Raw genomic sequence first — 23,802 nt, 5'->3', positions numbered from 1 at the left:
CCGAAAATTTGCTATTTGGCTAGCTTGGCTGTTATCTCTATCCCTGTCAGTGTGGCCACCAGGATCTTGTCTCTCCTTCCAAAGTCCCCTCTCCCCACCCTGCCATGTGCATCAGAACTGTCCAGGCAGTGGTATGCTGGTAAATGTTTTCACAGCTAGTTCTCCAAGTGGGAAACACCCTGGCTTATAGCATTGACAATTTCCATGGGGTAAACACTGCCACCGTGGCCAGTTTCAAGCTGTTACCATGATGTCACCAAACATGGGGTTGGTAGCACATCATTATATAGTATGTTCACCACACACATATGGTCAGGGTAAATAATCTTGAGAGCATAGAAAATAAAAGAGTAGTGAAATAATTAGGAAGTGATGAGTTCTGAGTATTTATTACCTTCTTTTTAATAGAACTTATTTAATTGTAAATTTATATAATTTAATTTTTAATAGTGGCTGTGCTTAACAGTTTGTAAAATTCCTAAAAAATTTAACAACTGTTACACAAGCCAGCTCTAGCACACCGTTCTGCCTTGGTCTGGGAAAAGAGGGAGAAAGGGAAGAAATGAAAGGGCACATTTAATACAACTCTACTAAAAGGCCTCTATGCCATTCAGAATTTATGACTGGTCCTTCTGAGCCTTGGGTCCATGAATTTCTAGAAATGACATAGTTGGTATTGGTCTGAAGCCTGGACTTTGGAGCAAGACATGCTGAATTCCAGACGCAGCTGTACCATTTACTGTGTGACCTTCAAAGTGTCTAATCCCTCTTAGCTTAAGTTTCTTCATGGGTGAAATAATAGTACCTGCTTCATAAGGTTGTTATGGGGATTAAATGAGATAATATGCTCAAAGTACTTAGCTCACTAGGGTACATAGTAAACCCTCAATAAGTGGTAGCCATGAGTACTATTATTATTATTAACCTGATCCGTTTCTTAAAGGTCCACAATAGCCACAGGTAGTGATGGGGTCTAGCCCAGCTGCAAGTACATGGAGAGAAGGATAATTAAAGGCAATCTTCTTTGCATGGCCTGACTTCCATTCTGCACTGACCATTTATGCAGGCTCAGCCTCAAGGGCAGGAATGACCTTCTCTTCACACCTCCTGCCTCAAGTTCAAATGCTGGTAACTCATTTCTTGCTGTTAAGGGCTGCTGTCTCCCTAGGCCTACTTTTATTTTTTAATTGTAATTTGTATTGGGGTATAGTTGATTTAAAATGTTGTGTAGGTGTTCAGCAGAGTGAATCTGTTATACATATACATAGATCCACTCTTTTTTAAGATTCTTTTCACATATATCCCTAGGCCTACTTTTAAAATGCAAATACAGTTGGCCCTCTGCATCTGTGGGTTCCCATTGTACTATGGCATTTTGTATAAGGAACTCGAGCATCCGTGGATTTTGGTGTCCAGGGGTGGGGCGTATCGAGGACCCAGTCCCCTGCAGATATAGAGGGCTGACTGTACTCCTTAGAGGGTGGGTATCAAGTCAGCACCTGGGTGTGCATGAGGCAGTCAGATCCCAGGGCTCTGCGTTGAGCGGACTCCTGGGAATCTAAAAATGAGGAACCTGCAGTGGGCGATGTGATATAGGAAGGGGCCTGAGTCCCTCCCACCCCTCCCCCTGCTTCCAGGTTGACCAGTTCTTCTAGCTGAGATGCCTCTAAAAGCAAAGCTACTTCAGACTCTCCCTGCTCCCCGAACCAAGACCCAGTGGACCCTTGGGACCCCAGTCCACTGATGAGGTGGGAACACGCTGACTGCTCTGTGTTCGTCTTCCTCTGGCAAGAACACCAAGTTTGCGGTCGGTGGGCCAGGTTCAAGCTGTGGTCCCAACCACTTGGTGTGTGACTTTGGGAAGGTCATTTCATGTCTCTGAACCTCTGTTTGTTTAGTATATTGAGGATGCTGATAAGGATTCGCCAGAGACTCAGATGAGGGAGCCCTTTGTGACTCTAAAGCTCAACACAGCACACTTTGTTGGTACCAATTTCTAGTCCCTGTTCATTGTTTCTAGTTTGCTCCTTTTTCTTCAATTCTTCACACATGGCTATAGAGAGGAAGGGCTTCTTGGGAGCACCATAGATGGATGAAAATAACACACCTCTACCCTTTAATCTAAAGGTTTCTAGGAACCAAAAATATCCGTTCCTACCTGGGATCACTTATTCATAATACAGGCCTGTGTGCACTACTAATAGCCTGAAGTTATTCTCATTTGGGCTCTCCTAACTTGGCACCACAGGAAGGCAGAGGTGGTGTCTGCACGAGCCCTAAGGCCCTGTGGATGGTAATTATACTCTTAATGAGGTTTCGTTTGTTTGTTTATCTGGGGCACCTGTGACGCTACACAAATGTTTTCTAAGTGGTGGAGAATCAGGAACCATGGAAGGAATGCAGCTTCTGGAGGCATCAGACTTACAGCCAAGGGGGTCTTAGGTTCTGGGGAAGGGCCTGGGGGTAAAGTAAGGAGCCAGTCTCTCCTCACGTGGACCAACCAGCCTCAGCTTGTTCCCAGGCCGGCGGTGCGGTTCTAGGCGGGGGACGCTGGTGCCCTGTGGGATGTTCTGACAGCACTAAGAGAAAGGAGCTTACAACTCTTCCCTTGGGACTGCGCACCTGGCGTTTGCCTCAATCAGTGACACGAAGTTTACTGGTCTCCTTAGGGCTCTTAGAGAACACAACCTCAGATCCCGGGCCCCAGCGGTTACTGTGTAACTAGAGGGGGCTGCATTCGGAGCTCCTCTATCGACTGACCCTGCCCTTGCAGAGCTGGAGCTGCGGGTTGGCAGCTCAGGTGGCTGCAGGATTACCCAGTTGTTGGGGGAAGGGTGTTGTGTTTCTGGATCAATTATTTTTGGCAGAGAAAAGATTGCTGATGGCCAGTCAGGGCAAAAGCTGCCCGAAACTAAATCCTCACTGGGAGGCCTGCCAGGACCCAGCCGAGATGGCCAGGTGAGGGAACCGGACCGAGAGCAACGTCTGCTTGGCGAAAGGTCCACTGGTGAGCGTCGTGTGGGGTTTGGGGCCCCCATGCAGCTGCTGCAACCAGGGATTGGCCGAGGGGAGAACAAAAATGACAGAAAGGAGGGGGAAGAGGGCCTACTGGGAAGGCTTACAGGTATTCAGCTTCCATCAGAAGACACAAAGTCGACTAAACATGCTTACTTTCTTCAAAAACACGAGAGACTTCCACAAGAAGAGGTTGGCAGATTGTTCTGACAGCCGAATAAGAGAAGGCCATCTACCTGGAGGCAGTATGAATTTTCGTGGCCTCTTCATTCATACTGCAACGGGGCGCCGGATGCATGCTGACCAGTGACAGCGTGTGTGTGCTGAACGGGGCCCTCGGAGCGGTTTAGAAGTAAGGGAAGGAAAGAGGACCCTCTCAGGTGTCTGAGTGACGGGGACAGCCCTTCAGGTCAGAGGGACCTGGTTGCACCCTTCAAGTTCCTCGTGTTTGATGCCGAATCGTGGTTCTGGCTATGAACCGTCAAGAGCACAGAGGGCTCTTTGCCTGATACATAAGTGCTCCACGCCAGGGAAAGGACTGATGGATTTTATAACTTGATAATAAAGCTCTCTCAGGAGAGAACGCCCTCGCAGAGGTGGGAGATTAATTTTATCCTTCGCTTTTTCGGCTGCTTCTCTTCCCCTGCATCTTGCCCATCCTTTTCCATGACTTGCTCAACAGAGGGCAAAGAGATTTTCAAGAAAGCACCAAACCCTTGAGGCCTTTGATTTCGGAGCAGGAAAAGATGGCCCGGGCTGAAAGCAAGCTCATAACAGCCTGCCAAAGGAGGGTTCGACCTCTGCCCGCTCCCCCCGAGCCCCGGGATCAATCCAGAGGACACATGGCGTGATGGTGCCTTCAGCCCGGCGCCCTGGCCTTTGGAGGAGACGCCATCTCCTTGTGTCCAGGCAGCGTGGCCCCTGAGGTTCCTGGGAAGGTGGCAGACTTGTGTCTAGTTGGTCTGAAATACATACCTCTGAGCTGGCCAGGTCCCGTTCCCTAATCTGCTGTCGGCACGCATTTCAGAGTTAGCTCACTCTGAAATAGATTAAAAAGAGAAGGAACAAATGATTTGGACACTAAGTCTCCTTTCAACCCCAAGAGTCTGCTTTGTGACCTTGGTGACTTTTGCTGAATTTAGAAGCAGCGGAGAAGGGAATTGCAAGGAGAAGGTGGCGAGAAATCACCATTCTGACTGAATCTGATTAAAAGTGTTCTATAAAACTATGCCAACAAATCAGGACAAACCTCACACCAAGATCTTGAATCACAAGATGTTTACGTAATATAATGCCCATGGCAGACAAATACCAAATACCACAAAGTACCTGAGACAAAAAAAGAAAGGAAGGAAGGAGAGAAGGAGGGAGAAGAATAGAAAGGAGCCTGGAGTCCTGGCCTTCGGACATCCAAGGGCCCAGGCAGAGTTCCTCGGGGAAGGAGCGGCTGCACGTGACCGTGCGGGGCCTCTGCGTCACATCTCAGCTTCCGAGGAGCAGACCTCCGTCGCCGCGGTGATGGCAATCCCGATGGCGAGGCTGCCGTTGTCGGAGAAGAGCTGGGCCAGCGAGGTGTTGAGGACGAGGCAGTCCCCGTCAGTGATCACCGAGTCCACGCACTCCAGGACAGACCGGGGGGCGGCCTCCCACTTGAGACGCCGGTGGTTTCTGTTGAGCTCCAGGCGATAGGTGAAGCAGTCGGCCTGGGTGGGGGTCCCGATGAGCATCATGGTGGCGAAGAACTGGGGGTGCCCTGCGTGCCTCTCCCGTTTCCTAAGCACCAGCAGAAAGTGGTGGCCGAGGCAGGACTGCATGATGATCCAGTCGGCCGGTGCCGGCAGGTGCATGTCCGTGGCCAGGAAGACGATCTCGGCGCCCTGCAGGATGTCCACTCTGTGCATCTGCCGCAGGTGAGGCACCAGCACCTCCAGGTGGCCTTCCCACTGGCAGGAGAACAAGGGGCACGTGCAGGGCGTCACCTGGGCAGCGTGTAGCCCCGCCTCCTGGTGTGGGGTGTGGTGAGGGCGGGCGTGGTGGCGGAGGTGGGGCTGGCGGGCGTGGTGGCGGAGGAGCGGGGGGAGGAGGTGAGGGGGGAAGCTGCCGGGCTCCGGGGCGCTCTGGGTGACGGCGCGTCGGCCGGACACATACTGTAGGCGAAAGAGAAGAGCATTAGTGGCGGTGAGATCAGACTCTCAGCCTGGCTGAGACTCCCCCCCGGTGTTCAGAATGTGGAAAGCAGACTCTCCCGGACCGGTAGAGAAAGCTCTATTTCTTAAAAAAAATGAGACCTGCCAGACTGTTTTCCAAAACGGCAGCACCGTTCTACATCCCCATCAGCCCTTTAAGAGAGTTCCAGTTTCTCCACGTCCTTGCCAACACTTGTTATTATCTGTTTTGACAAATACTTTAATGAGACAAAATTCATTGTTTTGAATGTTTTGCCAGATTTAGATGCTGAAGTCTTCTCCAAGTCATTTCATTTCAGGATAGAATGTAAATTTACCCAATCGGAAATAGAAGCTCCTTCAAGAGATTCCTCCTGCAAGAAGAGATTTTCCAAATGTATTAGTATATTTAAAGAAAAAAACCAAAACTTTAAAACAATGAGCGACATGGTGGTTGCCTTGGGTGGTTGAGATTCTGAAAACTCAGTCCAAGAAAATGCAATATTTATGCCTTTCTGATTCTTTAATTAGATACTCAAATAGGCAATTTTCCCCTTCAAATAACTTGCATGGATGGTCATTAGTCATAAAGAACAAAGAAATTAATTTTTTTGTGCTTTTTGGATACTGTTGATATTTTTGTGCAGGCACTGGAACTCAATGGATTTTTTCCCCTCTATTTTATCATTACTATTATTTTTAGAACAAAATTTTGGTAAATACCTATTTGTCCTTCCAGTACTGCCAGGGGTTGTGCTATCTGCGGTGCCCTTCTGGGTAGTAAGGCAACCATGGGACCCCGAGCTGATTGTGTGCAGCTGGACCACAGTCCCCAGGGAGGGAGCCTGAGCTATGACTCCTGGGACTTTGCTCCACCAGGCACACTTCTGTCCTGCTTTAGGCTCACTGTTCCAGAACAGCTTTCCAGGGACTCACCACTAGCCAGCTTCCACCCTGAGACTCTCTTGACCTTTTGTTCTTCACGACAGCGTGCCCACCAATGCCCTCAACACATCAGGAGCTGTGACAACACTTTCTGATCAGGTATCAGTAAGCATTTACTGAGCACCTGCCGTGACCAGACCCTAGAGATACAGCTGTGAGCAAAATAAACACCGCGTTTCTCCGTGTAGGTGGTACAGACGTTAGTACGTATCTAATTAATTATGGTTTTGAAAAGGCTCCTCCCTGGCACGAGGACTGCGATTCCTGTTTTTCAGTTGAAGAAACAGTCCTCAGTAGTAACATGCCCAAGGTTACAAAGCTGGGAAGTGAAAGACGGGATTCATGTTCACGCCTCATGACTCTGAACACAGCAACTGCCCTTCCCTCAATAATCCCACCTCCAGCTCCCTCCCCCATTCTGTGAGGTTTTTTTCTTTAATTAGTCTGTGGGGTCTGGGCTGTGCAGGGGAGGTGGCCGGTCTTCAGGGTGCTCCAGGCATGAGGCGTTCACGTGGCAGCCTTCTCTGGGCTGCCCTCAGGTTCGCTCTCCAAGCCCCTCTGGACTTCGGGTGCCTTTGGGCACTTGCCTCCTCGCTTCGGTTCCTTCCCAGCATGTAGAGGACCAGCGTGATGGGTGATGGTCTGTCTTTCATACTCACCACTGTTGCGGCCAGTCTCTATCTCCCCGGGTTCAGAGAGTGGCTGAGAGTGGAGGCCTGGCGAGCTTCCCTTTCTGTAGAGCACCCAGGGACACATACACACACTGGGGGCCCGACTAGCTCTGTTCCGGAGTTGTTCGCCCCACTCTCCCCTCCGCCGGGAGCCCAGCCGACCTGGAGGGTGAGCTACAGGGCCCTTCCAGTAGCTCCTGCGTGGCAGCTACTGGGCAGCCTGTCGTCACCCATCCTGCACACCCGCCAAGCCACCTGTCCCAAGGGGGACAGTGTCTTCCCCTTGAAGGAAAGGCTGTGTTCCAGAATCCTGCTAGTGGTGAGTCTGACTCAGCCTTTAGTGTTAAATACGGGGAAGGGAAGTAACTAGTATGTAGCATCTACTAAGTGTTAGGCGCTGTGGAAAGTAGATATTTTTTGTCATTATTTCATTTAATTTCTCATGGAAAAGATCAATTTTCTTACTTTTTAAAAAAAGTTAAATCTGGCTTAGTTCCTACGTGCTTGCTGGTGGCTGATATCATTTAGTCAATGGGTGAAGGAGGGGGGCCAATTCCTAGGATCCCCTGGGATTGTACAAGTAGCCCAGGCTCATACACTCCACCAGCCAGGTGCAAGGACCCCTCCCAGGTCCTCCCAACAGGCCCGGCAGAAGATCAGCCTCTTCTGTTTCGCTCAAGAGGACCTGGTGTTGGCTTCTCATGGAAAGCCCCAAATGCTGTCCCCTCTCCCAGCCTCTGAGAAGCCCCCCACCCTCATTTAGGTCACAGCAATCATGAGAGAAACATGTTATCTGTGTCTTCTAGATGAAGAAACTGACACAGAGAGGTTGAGTCACTTGCCCAAGGTCACACAGCTTATAAGGGGTGCAGGTGGGAATGGAGCCCAGATCAGTTAAAGGCGATATAGATCATAGCCTGGGAAGATCACCAGCTGGATGTTGGCCAACTTTGGTCTGTTCCACTGTTTACTTGTCCAGCAGCCTTGATTAAGTCAGTTGCCCCATCAGCAAAATATTTATTTCATAGGGTTGTTAGGGGATCAAATGAAACAGTGCCTGTCAAACAGCTTTAATAACCACATCAAGTATTACATCAGTATGGCATTTCCATTTGGATACGGTTTGGGATGAAGCGTTTCGGTGGCCTTCCCCCTCAGTCCATAGCTGCCTGCCTTGGTCCTGGTCAGCTGACCCTCACACCTGGGCAGCACTCTGGGCTGAACACAGGCCACCAGAAGGGTCTGGAGACCCCAGCATAGCACTTGGCTGGGGCCTCCTGTCCAATGCCGATGCATGATGACGGAATATCCTGAAATTCCCATCTCAGAAATGGCCTCTGGGCTAGTTATTCTCTGCCCTTCTCCAGATCCATCTTCCATCTTCTCCATCCTGTTCTGTGCAGCTAGTATCAGAGATGTGAAATCAGAGTAAGGAGGGCATGAGGAAGAAACACCTCGACCTCCCTTTCTTCCCCGACTCCAGTCTCCTGCCAGTGCCCCCCATTGGCTAAAAGCAATCAGAGACCTACCAGCAGGAAGCTCAGGAGGTGCACTCAGTGAGGGTCAGCCCCCTTTGGAAATGGTGCTTCACCAGTGAGGAGCACATGTGAAGAGGGAATGTCCACCTGTATGCAAATGTCTCAGTTCCCTCCTTTGTGATGTTAGCTGATCCGACCAGTCTGGGCCTCCTAGGCTGAGCTTTGATGAGGCTGATTGGGGGGAGGCAGGGAGGGCTAATATATGCCCACAATCATTAAGCCATTCGACAAGAATGGATACACCAGCTGACATGTGCACTGCCTCAGCACAGGCTGAGAATACTGAGCAGAGTACGGTCCCAGGTCCTGTCTCAGTAGCTCACTGTGATTAGGATAATACAACACACTGCAAAAATGCAGGACCGGAGGGGCTCTGAGTGTGCAGAGTGGGGGCCGTAGCTATTCTAGTCAGTGCCAAGTGCCAGTTACCCTGGGCGAAGCAGGAAGGGTGATGCTCTAACAAAGTAGGCAAAAGGTTTGCTGATGGGGTGAATAACAGGTTCCAAGGAGCTGGGTCTGAAAGACCATGGGATTTTTAAGAAATGAAAAGTTCCAAGTGGCTGTCACTAGAGGATCTGGCAGAGGTGGTGAGGAGCAGGGCTGGAGAGCAGTGGGACCATATTGCCAAGGTCTTGGCACGGAGATGACACCCAGCACTCAGGGACCGTCCGTAGGAGGGCCCAAGGGACACAGCTTCACACTTCAGGGAGCCCCTGCGGGCAGCATGATGGCCCAAGCCCACCGGCATAGCGGGTTCCAGCTGTCACTCAGGATGGGGCAACAGTGAGTCCTGGCACTTGTCCAACCCCTGGACCCTAGGCTTGGTCATTCCACCCAGACTCTCCCCTTGCTTCCTTTTGGCCTCGTCTTCCACTGGCCTTTCCGTTGTTTAATTGCTGCAGAGTAACAGAGCAGCCAGTGGTATAATCCAAAGTGACTGAAGTGAATGAGTATGCAAATAAAGCGAGACATTATAAACTCGCGGAGACCCCTGCGCTTGCTGTGCCCTGAGAAGGCGCCAAGAATAAACACAGCCTTAATTCTCCATTTCTTCCTGCTCTATCTTCTGATGCAAAATATGTTTCATTTAAATGATCTTCGGGTGAGCGAGGTCACAGGGCTGCTGGCAGGGAGAAGGGATTCTTTTAATTGGCAAAATGCTAATCGTTTTGGAAAATGAATTCTAATCTTCCCATCTGATACAGTGGATGTGTGAGTAATTACTTTCCTTCCCTAAACTGTTAATGCAACATTAGTGATTACATTAATTAAAACTCTTACAGGCTGATAAACCCCTCAGCCAGTCTGCGGATGTCTTCCTTCCATTGGCCATATTTAACTTCCCATTTGGAAGAGAGATCTTGAATTAACCTTTAGAATAATTTGCAAAATTGGGTTTAGAAATGTTAGGCTTTATGGACTGGGTATAATTCTCTCCCCAAGCATTAGTGAGACCATTTCCACTGAGGGTGTAATTGAATTTAAAAATGCCTCCCTTAATTTCATCAGCCACACTCCCATGGTTGGTAATGGCTATGCCTCCAAATCCTGGCATCCAAAGAGGAAACCTGCCCCTGGAAAATCACGTGACCCTTTCTCCAGCATCTGCTCCCTCTGGTCAGCGAGCTCACTTGGAGGACTGCTCTCTCCTTCCACTTGATTCCAGGAACCGTGCCATGCTAATTAATGCATTTCAGCTGAAGGCAGATTTTTTGCACCCAATTTCAAATGACAGGCATGTGCGGGACTTCCCTGGTGGTCCAGTGGTTAAGACTTCTCCTTCCAATGCAGGGGGTATGGGTTCGATCCCTGGTCGGGGAGCTAAGATCCCACATGCCTTGCGGCCAAAAAACCAAAACATAGAACAGAAGCAGTATTGTAACAAGTTCAATAAAGACTTTAAAAATGGTCCACATCAAAAAGAAAGATGCTTAAAAAAGAAAACAACAGGCATGTGCTTTGAGTTTGCTCATGCCCTTATTTGTGAGAATTAACGAAGTGAAGCTTTCAGTACGGGGGAAAGGGGAAAGGCAGCGTGCTATCGATGTATCTCACACACAGGAGAGAAGAGCGGGGAGGAGTAACGTTTCAGGGCAGGTATCAGAACGTTGGGATAATGTCAAGGCTGGAGCCTAGTTGGGAATCAGGTCTGCAAAGAAAGGCTGATACGACCCAGCAATCCCACTACTGGGCATATACCCTGAGCAAACCATAATTCAAAAAGAGTCATGTACCACAATATTCATTGCAGCTCCATTTACAATAGCCAGGACATGGAAGCAACCTAGGTGTCCATCGACAGATGAATGGATAAAGAAGATGTGGCACACATATACAATGGAATATGACTCAGCCATAAAAAGAAACGAAATTGAGTTATTTGTAGTGAGGTGGACGGACCTAGAGACTGTCATACAGAGTGAAGTAAGTCAGAAAGAGAAAAACAAATACCGTATGCTAACACATATATATGGAATCTAAAAAAAAAGGTTTTGAAGAACCTAGGGGCAGGACAGGAATAAAGACACAGACATAGAGAATGGACTTGAGGCCATGGGGAGTGGGAAGGGTAAGCTGGGACGAAGTGACAGAGTGGCACGGACATATATACCCTACCAAATGTAAAATAGATAGCTAGTGGGAAGCAGCCGCATGGCACAGGGAGATCAGCTCGGTGCTTTGTGACCACCTAGAGGGCTGGGATAGGGAGGGTGGGAGGGAGACGCAAGAGGGAGGAGATATAGGGATATATGTATATGTATAGCTGATTTACTGTTAAAAAGCACAAACTAACACACCATTGTAAAGCAATTATACTCCAATAAAGATGTTAAAAAAAAAAAAAAAAAAAGAAGGGAGGCTGGAACCTAGTTGGGAATCAGGTCTGCAGAGAAGGGAGAGTATCTGTACCTGCTCCAGGTCCCACTCTGTAGTCTTTAAAAATCCCCTCCGTTTCTCGGAAGGACGGTCAAGGCTGAAAGTTTAGTGTTCCTGGGACGCCCACCTCTCCACCCCTCTTCCGCAAAACCTAGCATCACGGTGCATGTGCACACGAAACCCAGGAGGACTCTGGAAAGCTTCCAGCAAACAGTTGAGAAATAAGTTACATGGAGATAGAAAACAACAACGGGGCTTTTATTGCCCAGGATAGACTGTCTTCCTTAGAAAATGTGTCTCCTGCTCCTTTCCCCCCCGGACGGTTATACTTAGAACACAGAATGAATGAGAGCTTCGTGTGGGCAGCATGATAATGTCTGTAATTTTCTTTAAAACGCTTTCATAGAGAGAATGTGATAGGAATGTGTACATTTTTAACCTACACTCCAGGGGCTGTCAATTCCCTAATCAGGAATTCTCACTTCAAGGTGATCACCTAACATTTTATCCGAAAGGCCACACTCCAGAGATAACGACTACAATTGCTTCAGTTAGTATCCATATTTCTGATCCACACCAGATGCTGCTAATTAACATTTCCAGAGGTTTCCATTGGTGAAAGTAGTAGTTTGTTAATCAGCATAGTAGATGGTAGAAATGAACTCTCCTTGATGAAATTCCTGGTTTTCAAGCTACGAAGATTGTTTAAATCTTGTTTAAAACACTTCAGAGGAATTCCGCACTTTAGGGACGAGCCCGGGAGCTTGTTCCCTGACTATTCCTGACTCTGACCACTGAGTCAAGGACTCACCATGGTCTGGTACCATCTCTGAGAGTATCAGAATCTTGCTCCTGGTAGATCACTGCATACAAACTTTCCTCACTGGCAATCAAAATTATGTAAACTGAGCAAGGAGACACTTGTTAGCAAACACACAGAAGCCTTGAGTCCTGAGCTATATATGCCATAAATAAAAAAAGAGGAAAGTGAGTTATTACTGTGAAAAGAGGAAGATAAAAATTTGCCTGGATCAAATTTTGAGAAACCAAGGTCCATGGGTGAAAAACAATGAAAGGGATTCATACAGATGTCTACACAGGCACTGGTCCTATGGTCTCAAAAGGCTCGTGACTGAGCTGGTCGTCTTATAAATTCAGACCCTGGCTGTGTGAGAGGCTGGGAAGAAATGTGTGGACGACATTGTGAAAACAAAAAATATGACTCAGTCCTCAAGCACCCCAGGCCTTTCTTTAGTTCATAGATCCTGGCCCATGGCCGCCCAGCGTGTCTCCATCATGGTCCCGACTGGTATTGTCACCTTACAGAGACCATCAGCCCCTGTAAGACGGGGATCCTGCCTCCCTCCCTGACCTGCGAAGTCAAGCAGTGGTCAAGATCTGTCCGTACAATTCATTCTTTATTTCAACTCGTTTTGAAAATCACGAGTGCGTGGCTTTCTCTTCTTAGCTAGGTTGGAAGTCAGAGGGCAGAGACAGGGTTTAGTTTGCCCAATGCCTAGCCCCGTGATGGGCAATGCCAGCACCGTGCAGTGTCTGGCGTCTACTAGACTCTCCCTGAGTATTTGTTGCTTGAATGAATGAATGAACGATTCATAAATGGAACCGTGTGCTGCACTATATCCGTGGAAAGGCTGCTTGTCTTCAGTCAGAGGCTCTGTTCTCTACCCTTCCTTCCTGTAGAAATATGTGTGGCGTGGTGTGTGTATGTGTATGTGTGTGCGCGTGCACGTGTGTCCATAGCTGTTGGCTTATCAAGTAGGTCTCCTGGTGACTCCTCACCCAGAACTCGACAGTGATGGGACAATGGGACCTGACCAGGAGCAGGACACTGATATGTACCCAGCTGCCACCATGGGAAGTAAAATAACAGCCTCGAAGAAGGAACTTCTCATGCCAGTGAGGTACTTTCTTTGCTTTTACTTTGTATAGAGATTATTCGGAGTCTTAGGCATTCCCTTTATCAATAGCAGATTGTTTCTTACAATTTGTTTGGGAAGGACAGTCTGCTGGATCAACCCTGGATCCAGCAGACTGTCTTAGATTGTCTTAATCTAACCCTCTTAGATTGATCGAGACCCGCTTTCCCCTCTGGCACTTCAGCAGGACCAGTGACCTAACTAAAGGTTGGATGCCCCCATGCTTCCAGTTTCTGTTAACAATCAGCAGGAAGTAACTTCAATCCAACCAAAGATTATGGGCCCTCCCCCAGTTTTCCCCTTCCCCATAAGATGGGGAGACTAATGGGTTGTGCCCACCCAGTGCCCTGAACTGGCCCTTCCAGACCATACTCCAGATAACTGGGATCCTGGAATTCCCTACCCAATGGCTCTGAGTCAGCTTCCGGGAGTCTGTGCTATTTCTGGCATCCATTATCCAGAAGGCGGACCGTTAGACATGAGGTGTGGCCCATGGGGGACTATTTGGGGCTTGGATGTGTGGGCTAGGGTGTCCACTTGCCTTTGCCTGGGACTCATTTCAGTGCAGGATGAAGCCTCATTAGGAAGAAAGTGAGACAGGTTGCGGACTGGGGGTTGTGGCCATCCAGATCGTTATGAAGGGGTAATTGTTAAAGGAGGAGGCTACGCCACATTTTAAGAGTCTCTTACCTTGATCTTTTAAGTGTTTAGACATGCAGCGTGTGGGCCTCCGCCTTCACTTTTGCCTTGAGCCCTGCAAACGTTAGGGGCGGGCCTGCAGTCAGACCAAACAGCAGAGGAATCCTGCTCCATTTCCATTTATATTTTGACTCTGCCTTTTATCTGCGAGGTTTTGAGCATGCTAATGAGTTTTATGAATCTTGCAGATGAAAGACCTTTCCTTAAAAGCAACTTTTTGAGTAGTCAGACTTTTGTATCTGCAACTGGCAAGTGAAATCCAGGGTCTGTATGAGCAATTTAAAGATTAGGATTTAATTACCTGAAGACCCATTAACTGCAGGGATCTGGGTAGGATTACTTTAGGACCCTGGGGGTGACTCAAGGGTGGCGTATGTCACATGCTGGGAGCAGTCTTACCTGATCTGGGTAACCTCGGGTTGTGGGCAACAATTTTGCTCATGTACCTGGTGTCGCTATGGTAGGATCCGGGGCCATAAAGTTAGGGAGGGGGGTGGGTTGCTAAAATGGTTACACATGCAAATACAAACTTCAGAAGCAGCTGTGTTCGCAGGCTATGAGTGGACAGCGGTATGTCCTGGGTGGTCTGAGACATTCTGATGGCCAGGCTGCCCCAAGGCCACATGCCACCCTTGTTTGTCTGGTTCTTTAAAGACATTGTGACCAGGAACTCCACAAATTCAGCTCTCTCCACCAGGGCTCTCAACCCTCCCCATCTCCCGCCCCCGGGGTACCCTTTGGCCTGGTTAAGTTGTATTCCTCCAGTGTTCTGTACTGACTAGGGCAGCTCTGTCTGTTGCGTGTTCCTTTGTGACACATAGCACACTTATGTGTTTTGCTGCTGGACCGTGACGTGAGCTCAGGTGGTTGAGTGTTGCATCTGTTTCTTCCGTGCTGTATCCTCAGTGCTGGCAGTGCTTGGAACATGGTAGGAACCCGAGAAATATTTGTGGAGATGATGAACGAGTAAATCCTCTCCATTGAGCTGTCACCCTAATACAATCCAACCACTTCTCACCGTCTGGCTGCCACCACTCTAAGGCAAGTCACCCTTACCGCCTTTCTGGGCTACTATGATGGCCTCCTGACTAGATGTAGTGGGTTGAAAGGTGGCCTCCAAAAGGTGTGTCCACATTGTAACCCCTGGAACTGAGAATGTGACTTTATTTGAGAAAACGGTCTCTGTAGATCTAGATAAATTAAGGATTTCAAGATGAGATCACCCTGGATTATCCAGGTAGGCCCCAAATCCAAGGACAAGTGTTCTTAGAAGAGACAGAAGAGGAGAAGACACAGACACAGACGAGAAGACCATGTGAAGATGGAGGTGGAGGTTGGAACGAAGCTGCCACAGCCAGGGAATGCCTGGCGCCACCAGAACCAGAAGCAGGGACGGGTTCTCTCCTCGAGCCTTCAGAGGGAGCACGGCCCTGCCGACAACCTGATGTTTACCATCTTGGCCTCTAAAACTGTGTGAAAATAAATTTCTGTTATTTTGAGCCACCAAGTTTGTGGTTTTGTTTGGCAACCCTGAGAAATGAATACACAAGTCTTCCTGCATCCATTCTTGGCCTCGTACAGACTGTAACTTTTCTCACAAAATCTTTTAATAGTTTTCCATCAGTATCAGAATAAAACACAAGCTCCCTATCCATGCCATCAAGAACCAACATACTCTAGAAGACATACAGATGGCCAATAGGCACATGAAAAGATGCTCAACATCACTAATTATTGGAGAAATGCACATCAGAACTACAATGAAGTATCACCTCACACCGGTCAGAATGGCCATCCTCAAAAAGTCTACAAATAATAAATGCTGGAGAGGGTGTGGAGAAAAGGGAAGCCTCCTACACTGTTAGTGGGAATATAAATTGGTGTAGCCACTATGGAGAACAGTACAGAGGTTCCTTAAAAAACTACAAATAGGGCTTCCCTGGTGGCGCAGTGGTTGAGAATCTGCCTGCCAATGCAGGGGACACGGGTTCCAGCCCTGGTCTGGGAAGATCCCACATGCCACGGAGCAACTGGGCCCGTGAGCCACAATTACTGAGCCTGCGCGTCTGGAGCCTGTGCTCCGCAACAAGAGAGGCCGCGATGGTGAGAGGCCCGCGCACCGCGATGAAGAGTGGTCCCCACTTGCTGCAACTAGAGAAAGCCCTCGCACAGAAACGAAGACTCAACACAGTCATAAATAAATAAATAAATAAATAAAAGAACGTGAATTTCTTAAAAAAAAAAAAAAAAACTACAAATAGAACTACCATATGATCCAGCAATCCCACTCCTGGGCATATACCCAGAAAAGACGAAAACTCTAATTCAAAAAGATATATGCACCCCAATGTTCATGACATCATTGTCTACAATAGCCAAGACAAGGAAGCAACCTACATGTCTATCAACAGATGAATGGATAAAGAAGATTTGGTATATATACCCAATGGAATATTAGTCATAAAAAAAGAATGAAATAATACCATTTGCAGCAACATAGATGGACCTAGAGATTATCATACTAAGTGAAGTAAGTCAGAGAAAAATATCATATCACATATATGTGGAATCCAAAAAAGTGATATAAATGAACTTATTTTCAAAACAGAAATAGACTCACAGACATAGAAAACAAACTTATTGTTACCAAAGGGGAAAGAGAAGAGGAGGGATAAATTAAGAGTTTGGGATTAACAGATACACACTACTATATATAAAATAGATAAACAGTAAGGACCTATAGCACAGGGGACTATAGTCAATACTTGTAATAACCTATAATGGAAAAGAATCTGAAAACAAATATAAATATATATATATATTCTTATATGTATAACTGAATCACTTTGCTGAATCACTTTGATATACACCTGAAACAAACACAACATTGTTAGTCAACTATACTTCAATTAAAAAAAAAAAAAAAGAACCAACATCCTTTGACCCCCAGCTAACTCTCTGCCTCATCTTTTTTCCCCTGCATCCCTTTGCTACTCTGCTGTAAGCACACTGGCCTCTTGCTGTTCTTTGAACACGCTGTCTACACACTTGCCACAGGGCCTTTGCACTGTCTGTTCCCTTTACTTGGAACAATACCAGCTACCCACATGGCTCACTCTCGCACTTTATTCACATCTCTGCTCCACAACTACCTCTACTCTGAGGCTGTCCTTCACTTATCTATCAAAGAAACCCTCTCAATCCCCTTACTCTGCTTTATTTCACTTCCTAGTATTTATCAGTTCTATACAATTATAACATTATATTATAGTATAGGTCATATATTTATTTGTGTACCGTCTGTCTTCCCTACTGCAATGTATATTTCTTGGGACTAGGAATTTGGTTGTGTTCACCGTTGTATCTCTAGAACATTATCTGATACCTAAAAGAGCTCAGTAGGTTTTTTTGTTTTTGAATGAATGGATAAATTCCTTTGGGTCTTAAACTTTTCCATCTTAGAGAATCTGGGTAAAGTGAATGTGTCACTGGGATGTTGATATGACAGGGACTCTCCCCGTTCCCCCCTCCCTCCATCCCCCTGCCCCCAGGTCTCCCCATCAGAGTTTTGTCCAACTCTGACCTGGCAAATTTCTCATAGCCTGTGGCTGCTGAGACCATGAACTTCTGCTGTCTGTAGGGAACTAGGGCGGCACTGGAGAGCAGTGTTCACTCACGTGTGTCCCTGACCCTGGGTGTATCTTTGACCTGCTGATTTGCAGATTCAAAGTAAAATGCAGCAAGAACAAAGCTGAGCTCACTCTGACCAGACTTTGACCCTGGACCAGTGCTTGCGATCAGGCCTAGCTTACTGTGTAAACATGAGGCCTGGCCTCTAGGACTTTCAAGACTGTCCCATCCTGGTTCCCAGTCTGTCTCCAAATCTCCCAGTGCTGACAAACTCATGCCTACACACCTGTATTCCTCTAAATCTTCTAGACCCAAGACGACAAGGCTGTGAAAGAAGCAGAGGGTCCCTCTCTGTCTTCTTAGGACCTCTGCTCAGAATTCTGGTTTCCTCCCTGAGGACTTGCCTGAGGATGGTTGGGATTGGGAATGGCCTCACTGTCAGGAAACACCGTGTCTACCCCCAGGCATGGATGTAGCAGTCCTTCCCAGGATGATTGTCAACTTAGTATCCATGTACTAAAACCAGAGCTGCACAAATCTAGAGCAGAGAACCAGGTCATTTCACACACACACAAATCCATCTTCCAACGGCAGGCTTAATTCCCAATAATCATCCTTAGCAAATTAGGCCTTCCTATAAGCCTGTCCCTAAAATAAGAAGCGTGTCGTTTGACTAAGGATAGATGGAAAGACAGTGCTGCAGAGTAGAAAGAAAACATTTTTGAAGTCAGACCCACTGGGGTATGAATCCTGGCTTTGCTACTAAAAGCTGTGAGACCATGGACTCATTAATTAACCTCTCCATACTTGTTTCTTCTTCTGTAAAATGGGAATTGTAATATCTCATAGGGTTGAAGTAAGGACTGAATGAAATACAAAGTACATTGTATCGTGCCTAGCCCAGAGTAAGAAGATATTATTACTATTATCATTATCACCATCATCACTATTGTTATTATTGTTATTGAATAGCTAGCTAATCGAGATGTAAGCTAAGGAAATTCACCCTACATAATTTCTAGACACGTAACTGAATTGGATGGAATCATAAAAACACCAAAGCCCTTCCAAATCTCTCTTAAACCTCCCTGACAACTCTCATCCAAGACCAGTGTTTTCACTAGCAGAAAGCCTTTTACTAAATCTTTTCATCTCATCACCGGCCAGTGGGTGCTGGCTGCAATGTACAGAGTAATTTAATACGTGTAAGGAGCCTAGCTTAGTGCCTGGAACATAGGGGGTACTCAATAACTGATGACTGTTATCTTCATCATCATCTACTAGCATTCTGGTCAGTGCAGCCCCGCTAGAAAGTTCAGGTGATCCTGTGAGCAGGTCTGGTCATTGGCCCTCCCGTGTTCCCGCCATCACACCCCTTTCTCCTCCACTGAGCAAGCATGTCTCCTCGGGCCCCTCATGGTGGCCGGGCCTGAACAGCAGTGCTTCCCCTCAGACCAGCTCCCCCTGCTTAGGAACCACATCCTACTTTCTATGTCTTTAAAATGTGTTTCCTGAGAGAAGTTTGCCCTGTGTGTCTGCTTCCCAGCGCCTCATATCTACACTGCACACTGCTCACCTGGCATATGGCTGTTAATATATAGTTGACAAATGAAAATTTGGTAAAGGCAATAATGTTCATGTTGATCTGAACCACCATTATAAATAACATCTAAACATCTGCCACGTGGAAGAGTTCCTGAAAAAACAAAGGCATGGCCATAGTGAAACAGATCAGTATGGCTGTTTGGCTTAAATGAAACAGATCAACAGTACCAGGTGTTGGAGCAGTTGAAACCTCAGACACTGCTAATGGGAGTGTAAATTGGTACAATCACTTTGGGACCCTTTTTTTGGCAGCATCTGCTAAAACTAAATATAGGCCGGCCCCTTTGACTCAGCAGTTCCACTCCTGGGCATTTACCTGTTGGGAAACAATTCTCTGTTGGGCTCTTGCATTTCTGTACACCTTGTAAGCAAGGCATTGAATGTCCTTTGTTCCAGACTTATGTTTTCAAGGATGTTTGTATACTGAACAGCCTTGAGATACAGAGATAGTGTCTCCCTAGCAAAAGGCAGATTTGCTTACAGTCTTGGGACACAGATATTGTATCTCCCTCCAGAACTAAAGGCAGGCATGCTTACTGGCCATTATAAAAAAATTTGGGTTCCCCAAGCATTTGTAATACACCCTACTGTGTGTGTGGGCATCATTTGGCCCTCTCTGCGTTAATTACCCTTTAGGGATTGGGTCTCAAAGAACTGGTGCAAAAATGCAAATACTCTGGCTGCTGCTCTTGTTGTGGGTGAGAAACGGCCCTTCATCTCTGACCCAGGAGTGTTGCGTCTTCTGCCAGCATCCATGAAATGGGCAGGCTACTTTGTGAGCCTGTAAATTGAGTAAAATCTCAGACCCGTCTTGGTTACATTCAGCCCCTGACAGAAGTGAGCATTGTGTGATCAAAAAACATACACATGGATATTTATAGAAGGATTAATTCATAGTACCCAGAAGTCTAAAAACCACCTAAATGTCCTTTCGGTGGATACACTGTAGTATATTCCCACAATGGAATGCTACCTAGCTATCACAAGACAATGAAAGACTGCTACACATACAGATATATTTCAAAAACATGTTGATTAAGAAAAGCTAGACACAGAAGAGCACATACTTAATGATTCTATGTGTATGAAGTTCAAAAACATGCATAACTGACCAGTGGTGACAGGTTTGAACAGTGGGACCTTTGTGTGGGAGCGTATTGACTAGGAAGGGACATGAGGGAACCTCTGAGGGGGGGAGATGGAAATATTTTAACTTTTGATCCAGGTGGTGGTTAGTTGCATGCATATATATGTAAAAATCTGTCGGGATATATACTAGAGATTGTGTACTTCACTGCACGCTATACGTGAAGAAACAAAAGCCAAACAACAAACAAAAAAGAGAGAGAGTGGGAGAGTGGGTGTGAATGGCTCTTGTCTCCAGGTCACTGTTAAATGGGCGGATTGCACGGGGCTTAAGGCAGAACCCAGAAAACCTTTGCTTTCGTGTTCCCACGTGTTCATTTGATCCTCTAGTGATCCGGTTGCCTCAGATGCTAATAACCAGGGCGATCAGAGGATGGGGCTGGGACAGGCTCTGAGTATCCAGGGACAGTTAGAGATCCTTGCTCTTAAAAGGTGGGGTCTGGCTGACACTCCCAGGGAGACTGGAAACCAGAGGAAAGGATTGAAGGTGTTCACAGCCGTGCCTGGAGTTTGGCAAGCCTAGCCCTTTGGTCCTCGGGGCAGAAGGCCGTTCCCTGAGACTAGACTGGGGGCTAAGGGCTGAAACTAATACGACAGCAGGACCAAGGATTAGAGGAGACTAACCCCTGGCTGCGGGCTGAGGCCTGGCTGAGTAAATGTCTCCTCCTGTCTCTGCAGCGAGGCTCTCCCCACCCCTGCTGATGGCTCCAAGTCAATCCCCTTAAGCGAGACGGGGGCCGGTGTCTTATTGACTCTAAAGCTCTCCCAGTAGCTGCGTACATATTTAACGCAAATCTTAGTTAGGCTTAAGGGGGCGGACATGGGAAGGCAGAAAGGAGGATTGCTGCCCCCTGGGCCTGGGAGGTTAGCAGTCCGGCCAGTCCCTAATAACTCATTCATCCAATATTCATCTTTGAGTTATGACAGTCACCGTGCGTCTCTAAGGAACACGTTTATTCGTGTCCGCAAAGGTAATTAGCCCGATGTACTTCAAGGCAGTTGGAATTGTCCCCAGAGGTGTATTTCTTTACAGACTTCACCGTGGCTGCATTTCAGCATCGGTCCTGTTTCTGTCCCGTTTCCCCCATTGGAGGGTGCTCACTTTCTACAAGGGTCCCAAACTCTCCAGCTGGCCCAAGGGGAAGGAGATGGTCCCCAGGCTCAGGCTCGGCCCTTTGCAGGCTAGGATGGCAACAGCCTGAGCAGCGCCTGCAGCGCGGGTCCCCTCTGGGGTCACCCCAGGAGGTTGGGATGGCTTCCTATTTCTCTGCCACTCCCAGTGCTCTCAGGGGATGTTGTAGAAGGGAAGGCACGTGCCCTGCACTTGTATAAATCTCCTATAGCAGCGGTCCCCAACCTTCTTGGCACCAGGGACCGGTTTCGTGGAAGACGATTTTTCCACCGACGGTGGGTGTGCGGGGTAGTTCAGGCGGTAACGCGAGCCATGGGGAGCGGCAGGTGAACCTTCGCTCACTGGCCCGCGCTCACCTCCTGCTGACCGGTACCGGTCCGCGGCCCAGGAGCTGGGGACCCCTGTCCTGTATCATCCCTTGCAGTTTCATAAGGCGCAAAACTCTCCTTTCACTGTTCCGCTGAGAGTGGGCTAGACCCGTCGTCCTCAAACACTGCAGCGTGCATGCGAATTACCTGGGCGTCCTGTGAAAGCGCAGACTGCGATTCAGCAGGTGTGCGCCGGGGCTGAGATTCTGCACTCCTAACTGGATGCCAAAGCTGCTGGGTCACAGACCACACTTTGAGGAGCAAGGGGCTAGGCCCGCTCTTCCCCGCCCGCTTAGATCCTACTGGGCATCTCTTTTGGAATCAAATAGATGGTCCTTAAGAACCTCAGACATTCCTCTTAAGTCTCTGGTTCTTTAACAAACTTTGAGGGCATCTTCGTAATAGAGGTGATCTGGCTCCCCTATTCTGCAGGTTAACGGCTTGATTTGTCAGTCGTAGGGGGTCCCCAGTACCCAGACAGAGCCTGGTAACATGGACCCACTTCACAGGAGGGGCAGGGGGGAGGCATAGCTCTGAGGGAATTTTTTTTGTGTGTGTGTTATTATTTTTTTAAATTTTATTGGAGTATAGTTGATTTACAATGTTGCATTAATTTCAGGTATACAGCATAGGGATTCAGTTATACATATACAAGTATTCATTCTTTTTCAGATTCTTTTCCCATAAAGGTCATTACAGGGTATTGACTAGAGTTCCCTGTGCTCTACAGTAGGTCCTCGTTGGTTATCTATTTCATGTATAGTAGTGTCTGTATGTTAATCCCAAGCTCCTAATTCATCCCTCCCCCCACCGACGTTTCCCCTTTGGTAACCATAAATTTGTTTTCGAAATCTGTGAGTCTGCTTCTGTTCTGTTAAATAAGTTCATTTATATCATTTTTAAAAAATTAGATTCCATGTATGAGTGATATCATATTTGTCTTCCTCTGTCTGACTTAATTTCACTTAGTATAATAATCTCTAGGACCATCCACCTCACTACAAATAACTCAATTTCGTTTCTTTTTATGGCTGAGTCATATTCCATTGTATATATGTGCCACATCTTCTTTATCCATTCATCTGTTGATGGACACTTAGGTTGCTTCCATATCCTGGCTATTGTAAATAGTACTGCAATGAACATTGTGGTACATGACCCTTTTTGAATTATGGTTTTCTCAGGGTATATGCCCAGTAGTGGGACTGCTGGGTCATATGGTAGTTCTATTTTTAGTTTTTTAAGGAACCTCCACACTGTTCTCCATAGTGGCTGTATCAATTTCCATTCCCACCAACAGTGCAAGAGGGTTCCCTTTTCTCCACACCCTCTCCAGCATTTATTGTTTGTAGATTATTTGATGATGGCCATTCTGACCAGTGTGAGGTGATACCTCATTGTAGTTTTGATTTGCATTTCTCTAATGATTAGTGATGTTGAGCATCCTTTCATGTGTTTGTTGGCAATCTGTATATCTTCTTTGGAGAATGTCTGTTTAGGTCTTCTGCCCATTATTGGATTGGGTTGTTTGTTTTTTTGATACTGAGCTGCACAAGCTGCTTGTATATTTTGGAGATTAATCCTTTGTCTGTTGCTTCATTTGCAAATATTTTCTCCCATTCTGAGGGTTGTCTTTTCATCTTGTTTATGGTTTCCTTTGCTATGCAAAAGCTTTTAAGTTTCATTAGGTCCCATTTGTTTATTTTTGTTTTTATTTCCATTTCTCTAGGAGGTGGGTCAAAAAGGATCTTGCTGTGATTTATGTCATGCTCTGAGGGAATTTTTAAGCACAGAATGGGAAGTTGGTTTATCTTCTTTCTTTTCACAGTATTTCAATTCATTTTTTAGGAGCGAGTTTAGCTTTAATTAATAAATTCTTCATTTTTTATGGCTGCCTGTAATTTTCCTACTATTTAGTTTAACTGGGTTTTCATGTTTGGAATTTAGAAGCAGCTTCCTCCTCCGAGTTTTAAGTAGTAATACATAAACAAACAAGCATCACCCTCTTTGGCAGTGTCCGTTGATAGCCATGCCGTTCTGCTGTCACGGAGTGAATTCATTCATTCATTCACTC

The 23,802-nt window shown here is 47.0% G+C and overlaps 1 protein-coding gene across 1 annotated transcript in view; it reads right to left on the bottom strand.

Moving 5' to 3' along the window:
• Nucleotides 1–4,315: 4,315 nt before the first annotated feature.
• The window catches only part of SIAH3 (siah E3 ubiquitin protein ligase family member 3), a 71,390-nt gene continuing 51,903 nt past the window's right edge, over nt 4,316–23,802 (bottom strand). The window contains exon 2 of the mRNA XM_036831812.1: nt 4,316–5,162. Coding sequence (XP_036687707.1) covers nt 4,491–5,162 — 672 coding nt within the window. The 3' untranslated portion in view covers nt 4,316–4,490. The remainder of the gene's footprint in view (nt 5,163–23,802) is intronic.

This window comes from Balaenoptera musculus, chromosome 18 (genome assembly GCF_009873245.2).
Source record: "Balaenoptera musculus isolate JJ_BM4_2016_0621 chromosome 18, mBalMus1.pri.v3, whole genome shotgun sequence".
Taxonomy (NCBI): domain Eukaryota; kingdom Metazoa; phylum Chordata; class Mammalia; order Artiodactyla; family Balaenopteridae; genus Balaenoptera; species Balaenoptera musculus.
This window is presented reverse-complemented; position numbering and strand designations above follow the sequence as displayed.